Source organism: Budorcas taxicolor, chromosome 21 (genome assembly GCF_023091745.1).
Source record: "Budorcas taxicolor isolate Tak-1 chromosome 21, Takin1.1, whole genome shotgun sequence".
Taxonomy (NCBI): Eukaryota; Metazoa; Chordata; class Mammalia; order Artiodactyla; family Bovidae; genus Budorcas; species Budorcas taxicolor.
Window position 1 is genome coordinate 27849313 of NC_068930.1, and position 12934 is coordinate 27862246.

The 12934-nt window shown below is 41.3% G+C and overlaps 1 protein-coding gene across 2 annotated transcripts in view; it reads left to right on the forward strand.

The window, feature by feature from the left end:
- The window catches only part of EFL1 (elongation factor like GTPase 1), a 111519-nt gene that overhangs the window by 74517 nt on the left and 24068 nt on the right, over positions 1-12934 (forward strand). For both annotated transcript variants that reach the window (XM_052659413.1, XM_052659414.1), the window contains exons 16-17: positions 8177-8308; positions 10404-10551. In XM_052659413.1, coding sequence (XP_052515373.1) covers positions 8177-8308; positions 10404-10551 — 280 coding nt within the window. The remainder of the gene's footprint in view (positions 1-8176; positions 8309-10403; positions 10552-12934) is intronic.

The window sequence follows — 12934 nt, forward strand, 5'->3', positions numbered from 1 at the left end:
GAATCACATCTTTGAAGGAACATCACTTAAAACCATGTGTTGCTATACAAAATATAAATTTAGGTCAGTGGGATGGGGTTCAAAGCTTATAAATGGATATGATTATAAGCTTGTGCCTTTCAAGAAGTTGTTACAACCTTCATTACAGTTAACTAACTAATGGTATATATAAAAAATTAAATATGCTCTTCATACATACACCAGAAAACCCTAATTAATAAAACTGTTACTAAGACAGCTGCTGATACTACCATGACCATTATAACCACCACTGCCACCACCTCCATTTATGAGTGCTGACTCTGTGCCAGGGACTCTCTTATTCTTTTAAGTTACTTGAGGCTCATGGTAACCCTACGAAAGTACCATGTGCCATAAGTGTATATGGAAACTAAAACTAGAGAGGGATCAGGTCACTGGCATAAGCTTAGAGCTTTAATTAAATTCAAGTCCCTCTGATTCCAAATCGAACATAACAAGAATGCGTGTTGCCTAAGGGAAAATATTGATGGCAGTTGCAAGATCGCGGAGAAACAGGCACGAATGGGGTGCCAGTGTCTCTTCATTCCTGCTTTCTGATCCTCACTGCAGCTGTAGGTAATGACTTTGGATTCTCACCTGGGCCTCCACTGTTGCCATTTCCCCCACTCAGCCCTCAGAGTTATCTCAAATACTCCTGAGGGTCAGCTTCTCTGGGAAGTCTGTAACTTCTCAGTTTCTCTCCCCACATAAACACACCTTGTATTGCTGCTGTTGTGACTCTTACGACATTACATTGCAATTGCTTGTCCATCTGCCTTTGTCCCCCTTCAAATTTCCCCCTCCTATTTTTTGGCCACACATGGCATGGGGATCTTAGTTCCGACCAGGAATCGTACCCCCTGCAGTGGAAGCTCAGAGTCTTAACCACTGGACCACCTGGGAAGTCCCCCAGGTTTACTTGTTCACTGCAGAAACTTCATAAAGTGCCCAGTTGTGCCCCTGCCCTTAAAACCAAGTTATTCGAAAAGTAACTGAATATTGAATCACTTTCAGTTCTTTGAAAGCACAACTTTATAAGCTCTGGAGTTTAGATGCCAAATAGAAAAAGCTCAAAAAGATACTAAAAAGAAAAAATAGACTCAAAATAAACAGGGAAACTGTAGTCTGAAGGAAAAAATGTGATGAGTTAAAGTGTTTATTACATAAAGAACTAGTAAAAATGGTAGGAAAAAATTATGAACCTCAAGAGTTGAGAAATGCTTTGACTAAGTAATCATCTGCTTAGTTTTCCAAGTTAGAAGTCTGGATTTCATCCTCGTTTCTCCTTGTCCCTTCTTTCCAGTTCCTAAGTAACCACCAAGACTTGACACCTTACCCTCGCTTCATCTAGCTCATTAAAGTCTAAACTCAGTTGATATCCACATCTCTTGACAGTCTGTCTCTGCTTTCCTTCAGCCTCCTGTTTCACTAGCCCCCCGACTGTGTTCTGTGCACCAGGTATTCTGAAACCACTTTGGGTTCCCATTGCATCCCAGCACTTTTGTATTAATATATGCTGGGTTCCTTCACATCTGTTTCTGTTCTAATGGAAAATGTTTTCAAATATTTTAATCATGTGCGTCATTCTTTCTCCCGGGTTAGCATCAGTAGATTCTTTATCATGACATCACATGCCCAGAGACAACCAGAAGACTGTTTTATACTGACTGCCCTTTCATTCACCTTGAGATACACCATTCGGCACCATTCAGGTACTCTGCGTTGCCTCCAGGTCCACGATGAAATTTCTTCCCCTGTTGAATCCTAGACCCTTCCAACTGTGTTAATTCCCTTGGTGACAGCCAGCTCTACCAAGTGATTCTGTTTCACAGGAATGGTGGTTGGGGGCATAAATGAAAGTGGTCCTGATGCACAAATTGAAACTCCACAGTGAACCCTAGTTATAGCTCCCTTAACCTGGTTCAGGACCCTGACGCCAAGTTTCCACCTGTTCTCAAGTATAGACGAAGACAGCAAGCCTATAGCACTTTAAAAAAAAAAAAAGGCTTTGATTCTTAAGGTGTTACATTTTCCATTTATTGTAGTCCCTCTGTTGAGAAAAAGGCCCCAGATCCTGATGAAACTTTCTTAAAAACTGTGATTAGCTGGTTATGAGCTCCATCTGTCCCTAGGAGAAGAAAAAAAAAAAAAAATCCTGACACAGTGATGTCATTTTGCGAGAGTTTTCCCTTGGGCCTCCTTTTAACACCAAGAAGCTAAAGGGCAGTTGATTTAAGAAATGTGTTTAGCATAATGGACAGACTTGATAATCCTCTGAAAACATTAGCAGTACTGGTCTGTGCTGGAGATGCTAGGCAAGCAGGCTTGGAAAAGGCCTATTTTTTATATCATAGCTGCCTGCCTGCTGCCTCCATGACAAGGGTTATAAAGCACATGGATCCCCTGATAGCCTTTGTAGTTGACTCACAGAGAGTAGAATCCGAGTTTGATAGGAAAGGTGCAGAATAAAGACACAAATGAGAGGCAGAGGATGTGGGCTTCCTTGGTATTCAAAGACAGAAGGACCAGAACGAAGGTTTTCTGGGTTCTCAACAACTACTCTTCGAACCTGCACTTTAGAAAAGACATTTCTTGTGTGTGATAGTTGTCTGAACCCTCATGTGTCTTCTAAAGCAGTGTTTATTACTGTCATAGGCCTGAGGCTCTATAGACATCCATGGCACATACCTTGGATTTACTGTGAAGATTTAAAGAAATCCATTAACTTGGGCTTATTAAACAGTTTAGGAGGAACAGGCTGGTGGTTCTGGGTGTAGTGATGTCCAAGTTGGCCTGAAATAAAACTTTGGAGATTAGGTGACCATATTCTGTCTAGAGCCCTAACATGTTTTACCACAAAGTTCTTTTTTTTTTTTTTCAATTCCAATCATATTTTTATACTGGTAATGAAAGACCACTTTACACATCTAAACTTTGCTAAAGATAGTAATGCTGTCCTCTGTCCAGACAGCTCGCAGTCTCGTCCCCACGAAGCGGCGTTAGAACTCAGTAGTGACTTCACCAGTTCCTGCTGCCAGTGTGACCTCATTTTCGACTGATTGAACCTGTGCAGCAGGGAGTCATTAAAGGAAAACAGTTGTCGACAAAAGGCCCATCTGTCTCTCCAGCCCCACACAGTATTTCCAGTCTCACATCATAAAAGCTGTGCCCCTTCATGTTGCTTGTTTACGGAATACTTTTTAAACAATTTATATACAAATATTAAAGGTTACTTTCCATTTACAGTTACTATAACATATTGACTGTACTCCCCCTATGGTATAGTAGAGCCTTAGGCCTATTGTACACACAGTAATTTTGTGCCTTGGCCTCCCCCTCCTCTGTATTGCCCGCGTCCCTCCCCACTGGGAGCCACTAGTTTGTTCTCCGTATCTGGGAGTCTGCTTCTTTGTTTGTTGTACTTTTTAGATTCCAAGAGTAAGTGATATCATACAGTATTTGTCTTTCTCTGACTTATTTCAGTTAGCATAATGCCCATCGAGTGCTTCCATGTTGCTGCAAATGGCAATATTTTCATTCTTTGTTATGGCTCAGTAGTAGTCCATGGTATACATACAGTCTTTATCCATTCATAGCCAAGATACGCTGCCAAATCTTGGCTTCCGTAAATAACACATTTACTTTTTATTTGAAATATCTTTTTGCATATCATTATATGCAAATGATATGACCAATAAGGGGTTAATAGCCAACATATATAAACAGCTAGTATAACTCAACATAAAAAAAAAATCAATCTGACTAAAAACATGGGCCAAAGAATTAAATAGATATTTTTCCAAAGGGGAAACAGATAGCCAACAAACCCTTGAAAAGATGCTCAGCATCGCTAATTATCAGGGAAGCACAAATCAGAAGCATGATGAGACACCACCTCACACCTGTCAGAATGGCCATCATCAAAAACAACACAGATAACAAATATTGGTGAGGATGTGGAGAAAAGGGAACCCTTCTACACTGTTGGTGTGAATGTGAATTGGTACAGCCACTGGACAACAGTATAGTAGTTTCTCAAACAACTAAAAATGGAATCATTAGTAACAGGAAACAGACAGCCTGGAAAAAAATGTTGGTCTGACGGTGTTTGCAAAAATGCTGATTTTTGATTAAGAAGCATTTGAAGGGTATGGTATATACTCTGGTAAGGACCAGTGTGTCCAGTGGGAGAACTCGGTGTTTACTCGGGTGTCACCCCGGTCTGTGAGCTAGAGTTTATGAGTGCATGCTCAGTCGTGTCCGATTCTTTACAACCCCATGGACTGTAACCCAATTGGCTCCTCTGTCCATAGGATTTCCCAGGCAAGAATACTGGATTGGGTTACCACTTCCTCATCCAGGGGATCTTCCCAACCCAGGGATTGAAGTGGTGTCTCTTGCATCTCCTGCATTGGCAAGCAGATTGTTTACCGCTGAGCTACCTGGGAAGCCCAAGCCAGAGTTCACGCTCCCAAAATAGCTAATATTCCTTGTTATATAGAGAAGAATTGGGACCAGCGAGGACTTGGATCCTTCATCTACAGTCAGACAAAAGTTACTGGCTTGTATGAAAACAAGCTAGAATTCTTGCTGTTTAGTAAATTCTGTTTGCTTCATATTCCTCAGCCTGTTTTTTCTTTCTTTTCTTTAAATCATATGCTTTTTTAGAAATATGCATGGAAAAAACTTTGCATCCTCTTTAATCCTTGAAACAAATTCATGCAATGCTAATTTTACATATTTTTTTTCTGACCTATCAATTCTCCTATTCCAGAAATTCTAAAAATAATTCCCTGAAGGGAACATGTCCTTCAGTCCCGCGGTTGAAAAATGCTTGAGCAGGTGTACTGTATGTGAAGGAATCATTCCTCCTAACTGATACAGTTGTGATTTAAACAAGTGAAGTGAAAATCCCATGATTTAAAATAGGGGGGAAAAAATGGCGCAGAATTATATGGAAATCTTGTTGTTGTTCAGTCACTACGTCGTGTCCGACTCTTTGTGACCCCATGAACTACAGCATGTCAGGCATCCCAGAGTTTGCTCAAATTCATGTCCATTGAGTCAGTGATGCTATATGGAGAGTATAGCAGTGTAAATTATGTGTGCCAATAGAGGAGGGACTAAAAAGGGAAATATATCAAATGAATATAGTGACAGTATTAGAATGGTATTACATGGGGATATGGTGGTTTGTTATTTTTTTCAATTTTTATTTATTTTTTTGGCTGCACTGGGTCTTAGTTGTGGTATGTGCGATCTTTAGTTGCATCATGCAAATTCGTAGTTGCAGCTTGTGGGATCTAGTTCCCTGACCAGGGATCAAACCCTGACTCCCTGCAATGAGAGCAAAGAGTATTAGCCACTGGACCACCAGGGAAGTCCCTGTTTTTTGTTTTTTGTTTTTTAATTGTATCTGATGGCATCATTTTTAAAACAGAAAGCTTGTTTTAAAATGTGTTTTGTATAAAGTTCTATACTTAATAATTATCTGATAGTGCAACAAGAAATTCTCAAAGTGAGTTTTAAATCATTTTATTGTGATTCACCCAAATAACTCCAAAGACTGTCATTGGAGCATAATCTTTTCCTTATAATCTTCATCTTGACTAGGAATACTGTAGTATTGACTTTTTGTTTTTCTGTTTTTAGGGGAGTTGCAATCATGTTCACAAATCTGAGCATATCTAAGTAGCAAGAACAGCAAAAATGTAAACCAGAAGGTTTTACAGAGACAGTGTTCAGAATATGGTGACCATCTGCAGCCTGCTTCCCTGGTGACACAGAGGAGAGACCAGCATTTATCTTTTCCTTGAAACCATGTGCTATCTGAGCAGGAAGGAAGTGCCTGCTCGCCAGAGGTCAGAGCAGGATGGATGAGGTTTGAGGGGGAGTATTTACTGTGAGGTTGTCCTCACCCCCTGTATTCATGGCAGATGTTGTTATTTCTAGTAGACTTGATGGAGGTTTGGGCAGACCCGGGTCTGCCATGGTACATGAGGGACGTTAACAGGAAGCCATGGCCACGCATAGATGTCTCTGTGTGCTGGGCCAAGACGCACAGCAGTAAGAAGTGTAGACCTTGACCAAGGAAATGAGCTGGCGGCACCTTGGAGATATCAGTCTGAAGAGCGTCCCCTGCACAGGAAAGTTCTAGCGGTCATGTCATGAGTTAAAGTCAAAGGACCTAATGAGGTTTAGTGTGAGACAGACAGGGATTAAAAGGGCCTGACAGATGCCTCTGAAACCCAAGGGTAGTTGGTAAAAGTGGAAGAAGCACGTTTTCTGTGGACCTTTGAGGAATGGAACTCAGAACAGTTTGTAGAGATGGGGGAGACCTATTCCAGCCCAATGTGAAGAAGGTGTTCCTATAGCTGGAGTGACCCTGTAATGTAGTGGGGAGAGTGATGTGTGGAGACTTTCAGGAGGGGCAGCTGAAGGGGGCTTTTCACCCTGTGTGATCAGACTCAGAGACCTCTGCCACCTTCTGGGCTTGTGAAAGCTCTGCTTCAGTTCCCTCCTCCAGGACGGGTGGTTCATAGTGTGGCACCCCAGCACCCTGTGCCTTTACATCCATTTGTCAGCCAACAGCAGCAGGGTTGTTTGCTTTCCATACTTGTCTCTAAACTGGAGATGGAGAAGCAGAATGCTGCTTGAATATCCCTGCCCCTTTCACCTGTGTCACTTTCTCCTAAAACAGGTGACCTCTCCTTCCATGCCCTCTTTAATGTTTACCTTATGGACAGGAGGGAGAAAGCAATGGCACCCTACTCCAGTACTCTTGCCTGGAAAATCCCATGAGCGGAGGAGCCTGGTAGGCTGCAGACCATGGGGTCGCTAAGAGTGGGACACAACTGAGCGACCTCACTTTCACTTTTCACTTTCATGCATTGAAGAAGGAAATGGCAACCCACTCCAGTGTTCTTCCTTGGAGAATCCCAGGGACGGGGGAGCCTCTTGGCCTGCCATCTATGGGGTTGCACAGAGTCAGACACGACTAAAGTGACTTAGCAGCGTGGACAGAGAGGCCTGGCGTGCTGCAATTCATGGGGTCGCAAAGAGTTGGACGCGACTGAGTGACGGAACTGAACTGAACTGAAACCAAAAGCACAAAAATGGCCCTTCTATATGTTCCTGAAAGTGAAAGTGAAAGTTGTTCAGTTGTGTCCGACTCTTTGCTACCCCATGGACTATACAGTCCATGGAATTCTCCAGGCCAGAATACTGGAGTGGGTAGCCTTTCCCTTCTCCAGGGGATCTTCCCAACCCAGGGATTGAACCCAGGTCTCCCGCATTGCAGGTGGATTCTTTACCAGCTGAACCACAAGGGAAGCCCAAGAATACTGGAGTGGGTAGCCTATCCCTTCTCCAGCAGATCTTCCCACGTTGCAGGTGGATCCTCTACCAGCTGAGCTATCAGGGAAGCCCATATGTTTCTTAATTTGTTCTAAAGTGTTGTCTGCTCTTACTCTGGATGTGATGTTCAGTATGACCCCTTCATCTCACTTTTGGAGGCATTCTCTCTGTTCCTATCTGTTCAAAGACAAATATGTATCCCCTAGAGCAGGGGTCCCCAACCTTTTTGGCACCAGGGACCAGTGTCATGGAAGACAGTTTTTTCACAGGCTGGGGGTGTGGGGATGATTTCAGGATGATTAAAGTACATTATGTTTATTGTGCACTTTATTTCTAGTCTGATGCCACCACCCGATCTGACAGGAGATACCCATATGCAGCCCAGAGGGTGGAAACCCCTGCTCTAGAAGCTTATGCAACTCCCAGCTGGGAGCCTGAAGTGTATCAGGGCAGGAGAGGGGTGGGGTGGGGGGTAACTGATAGTCTCATCTGAAAGTCTCTAAAATTCTGTTTACCCACATGGAAGTCGATTTGGCAAAAGAGATTATTTCAGTAGAGACTCATCTTCATCAAACTAATGTATTTAAAAATTTTAGAGTTCCAATTTAAAAAGTAATTGATGTCTTCAAACATACATATCTCAACAGGATCACTGCTGTGGTCAAAGTAGGTACGTTTTAGCCTGATTTCTTAAGTGTTTTTTATCTGTGACATATATACTGGGTTGACGTTATTTTTCTAACATAAATTCAGAATTTGTCTTATTTTATTGACTCCATGGGTCTTTTCCTCCCTGCAGGAATTGGAGGCCTTCAGGACTTCGTGCTGAAGTCGGCCACACTGTGTACCTCACCATCCTGCCCCCCGTTCATACCTCTCAACTTCGAAGCCACCCCTATTGTGAGGGTTGCTATTGAACCAAAGCACCCAAGTAAGATGACCTTGTTTTTAAAAGCATGTGATGTTCATTACATTTTTTTAATGCATGCATTTAATGCTTGGTTTCTCCTGGTTTGTTTCAGTAGTAGACTGTGAATTTTCCTGGAGGTACATAACAGGGGTATATAACTTACACAGCCATTAGGCCATACAGACCACCACCATTTCCAGGGGAATCTAACCTCTATCTTAGGAACCTGGCATCTTTAGGCACCTTTGCTATCCAGGGAGACTTTATCTTCTTCTTTATGGCAGAAACACGGTTGTCTTTGCATCCCCCAGAACCCTGGCACAGGGTCGTGTCTCAGCAAAGCTCATGTTTTATGTGACTGGTTCTTTAGAATCTTATACAAGACTGCTTGATTCAGAATTCACATCTGGGTGTGCTAGATCATCTGGCATTCCCTTTGTGTTTGGAAAGCACTCCCTGCCCCTTTCTGTCTGGCTGTGTGATACCCACACACACCAGGCCCTAGAGTATTAATAACTAATACTTAGTCTTCGGTTCCTACCATGTGCCTGGCCAGTCCTCACTGACTCTTGTACTTTACTTCCTGTACCTGTCACTCACCCTCTGTTCCCCGCGACTCTGCTGTTCCCAGTGTTCAGGGGTAGCCAGTGAAGTGTCTTCCAGACTGCTCTAGGGGAACCAGAGAGTAAACGTGTGATTTGCTCACAAACACAGATTTCTGTTGGCGTGTGTAGTAGCCTCACTGCCCCTGCATCTGTATATCCCCTCTCTCCTCAGAGCCGAGCCTTCAGAAAGCTTGTCTCTGCCCCAGGTTCTGAGACATATCCTAGCTACTGAGGATCCCGGAGACCCTTAACAGATGTGTATGATGGTACAGGGAACCCCAAATGAACTTTTTGGCCAGCCCAATTATTTGTAATTGTGGTTTATAATTCTGTTAGTTACCTAGGATTGCCTAACATGTTGCTCCAAAATTTGGTGACTTGAGAGAACAGTAACTACTCCTTTATTATTTTGGCAGTTCTTCTGGTCAGGAGTTCTGGAAGGGTTCAGTTAGGGGGTCTTATGCAATTGTAGTTGTGTGTGACCACAGGCCGCAGCCATCTGAAAGTGTACCTGGACTTGCAAGGTGGTTCACTCACAGGGCCTCACAAGTCGGTGCTCACTGGGGGCCTGGGCTCCTCCACAGGGACCTCTCCTCATGGTGCTTGGTGATCCTGGAGCGCAGTGTGGTGACTGGCTTTCGCCAGGGGTTCAGGACACTAAAGCAGAAGCCTGCTGTGATCTGCCTCAGGAGTCACTTACCAGTTCTGCAGTATTGTGTTGGTCCGACAGGCCAGCCCGGTTCCCTGTGGGAGAGGACTGCACTGGAGTGTGACTAGCAGAAGACGAGGGTGACTCGGGCCATCTTGGAGTCTGCCTTCCACAATGAGGCTTCATTATTTTTTAAAACCTTACCATAACACTTTATAAGATAGCTGCACAGATCTACTTCTAGGCTCCATTTATTGTAGCACTTGATTATAGTGACTGTTATTACTGAAAAATGCACCTCACAAAGTTACACACAGTCCAATGGAAGACATGCGCCATTGGCTTGACTAAGTCGTGATATCAATTTTTACAGTCCCACTCACCAGTTACACAGATTTTGATGAAATGAAGATGGTGATTTTTTTTTTTCTGACCTCAGTTTTTCTCATACTTATTAGAATAGTGACTTTATAGTTTTATAGGTACTGTATGGAAAGAGTTCTATTACATTTCTGTGTATATATACATTTGTAATATATTTTGATGATTTACAAGTATAATAATGGTAATTTATATCTGCTGAGAGTTTGAAGAAGTGGTATGGCTCAGCTTTGGAAGCCTTGATGATGATAAGTTTGTGACATGTGTCTCATGTTAGCTGTCTGTACAAATAAATTATTAGAGGATAGTTTTCTTCACATCGCTATATTATTTGGAAAAACAGAGTAAACTGTTATCATAAAAGTTCATCGCATTATGCTTTTCCCTTCGGAATCTGTCATGAGTTTTCCCATGGATGCTGTCTGTAGATAATGTTAGTCGTTACCTTGTGTTTAATGAATATTTCATTGTGCTAACCTAGGTGAAATGCCTCAACTCGTCAAAGGAATGAAGCTGTTAAACCAAGCTGATCCTTGTGTCCAGATCTTAATTCAGGAAACAGGAGAGCACGTTTTAGTCACAGCAGGGGAAGTCCATCTTCAGCGCTGCCTGGATGACTTAAAAGAAAGGTTAGGTGATGACCGAGATGGAGCCCCCAAATCAATGGGATATTTTAGTGTTTGCTAAACCCCTTGAACTTATAATGTTGTTTGTTGTTGGAGAAAAATTAAGTGCCCTGAACTTAAACATGAATTGTGATTGTGTTATTGGATCATAGATTTAATTTTACTAATAGTATTCACTGCTCTGCTTGCATGATTTTGCATTTTTAGTGTAAGTCATAAAATATTTTCATAAATACGTGTTTAAGCATATACACACACAGCATGTCAGGGCAACAAAACAAAATCATATTTTGTGAACTTAGGCTGTAATTAGGGTAGACTTCTTTCCTTATTGATGTCATCTCCACAGTAAATCTTAATATTTTAATACAAACCTTCAGTAAATCTTAATATTTTTCTATCATAGTGATATGTGTCATAAAATAGGCATAACTATTCCCAGATAACTTTTTGTGAGTTACGTTTTTCCTCTTTATTCCAAAGGTAATATATGTTTATTATAGCAATTAGGAAAATACAGAAAAATAAAAAGAATCATTCAGTTACCATGCAGAGATAATTATGACCATACATTTGGGTTGATAAATCCCTACTCTGTTCTATGCATACTCAAATATCTACAGATATCTATATATACAGCTCTGATTATTTGGTTCAGATAAACTGCTAACTGCTAACGACTGCTAACAACTGCTAACTCAGAAGGTGGCATATTATATTGCTGGCATAGTTTTTAGGCTTATGATCCATATTATCCTTAAAGTCTGTACCAGTTTACACTGTAACTAGCAAAATGTATTTGAAAGTGTTCCTTTTCCCAAACTTTTGGCAGCCCTGTATATCATAATTTTTTTAAATTTCATCAGTCTGGAAGACAAATGTTTGTTCACTGTTAGTATACACTTTCTGTGCTTAGTAATGATACTGAAACATTTTTTAATGTATTTATTGATCATTTGTTTTTATTTGATGAATGGCCCTATAGTGGCCTGCCTTCCTTTTGTTTTTCAATTTTCTGGGACTTTAATAACCATAATCATTATAGTTATATAATAATTATAAGTAATCAACATAATTACCTACTAAATATTACATAGCAGTCACTGTTAAAGTCTGCATGTCTCATTTAATTCTTAAAACAACCGAGTAAAATTGGTGGTGGTGGTACTAGTGGTAGTAGGTGCTGGTGGTATTGTAGTTCTACTTTGCTACTACTAGTAACACAGTAGAATAAGAAGAGCTGCTTCTGCAGCACCACCTACATGGGTTTATATTCTGTATCTCTGTCTCTCTCTCTCTCTTTCTCTCTCTTTCTCTCTCTCTCTCTCTTTCTCTCTCTTTTTCTCTCTCTCTCTTTTTTTCTCTCTTTCTCTTTCTCTCTCTCTCTCTTCCTCTCTTTCTCTCTCTCTCTTTCTCTCTTTCTCTCTCTCTTTCTCTCTTTCTCTCTCTCCCCCTTTCTCTCTCTCTCTTTCTCTCTCTCTTTTTCTCTCTCTCTTTCTCTCTCTCTCTCTCTCTATATATATATATATATATGTGTGTGTGTGTGTGTGTGTGTGTGTGTGTATGTGAGATTTTATTCACACACTTAGTTTTGGCTGTGCTGGGTCTTCTTGGCAGTGCTCGGGCTTTCTCTGGTTGTGGGAGCGGGGGCTCCTCTCTAGCTGTGGTGCTCGGGCTTCTCATTGCAGCAGCTTCCCTTGTTCCAGAGCACAGGCAGGCTGTAGGTTGCCTGGCCTCAGTACTTGTGGTGGATGGGCTTAGTTGCCACAAGGCATGTGGGGTTTTAGTTCCCCAACCAGGGATCAAACCAGTGTCCCCTGCATTAGCAGGTAGATTCTAAACCACTGAACCACCAGGAAAGTCCCTCAGAGGGTTTATTTTATTTTATTTTATTTTTAAAATAATATTGAAATGTTATTTTTTGGAGTTTTTGAACTATTTTCTTTCTTTTTGCACTTTTTGCTACCAAATTAAAACCCAGTGTTAAGTAACCTTACATTTCTCAGGTCATTAACTTGCCTTTAATAATAATACTTTTTGGTACTTAGAATTCTACTTCAAGTCAGCAATTACTTGGTGTTATCTCCTGAGGTAGAAGATAGTTAGTTCCTATAGCTTGGCAAATCCACTCTCGTTTGTGTTCTATCTGTGTGTAACACACAGTGGACAGATGTATCAAGAATATTCATAGCTTGATGTATGGCAGAAATGAAACCAATATTATAAAGCAGTTATCCTTCAATTAAAAAATAAAATTTAAAAAGAATATTCATAGCAATAAAAATTTTAATAGGCAAAAGCTGAAAAAAAACTCGAAATAGATTTAAAAAATTACGGAATTTTATAGAATAATCTCCAAGTTAACTGCAGACATGGATGAATCTCA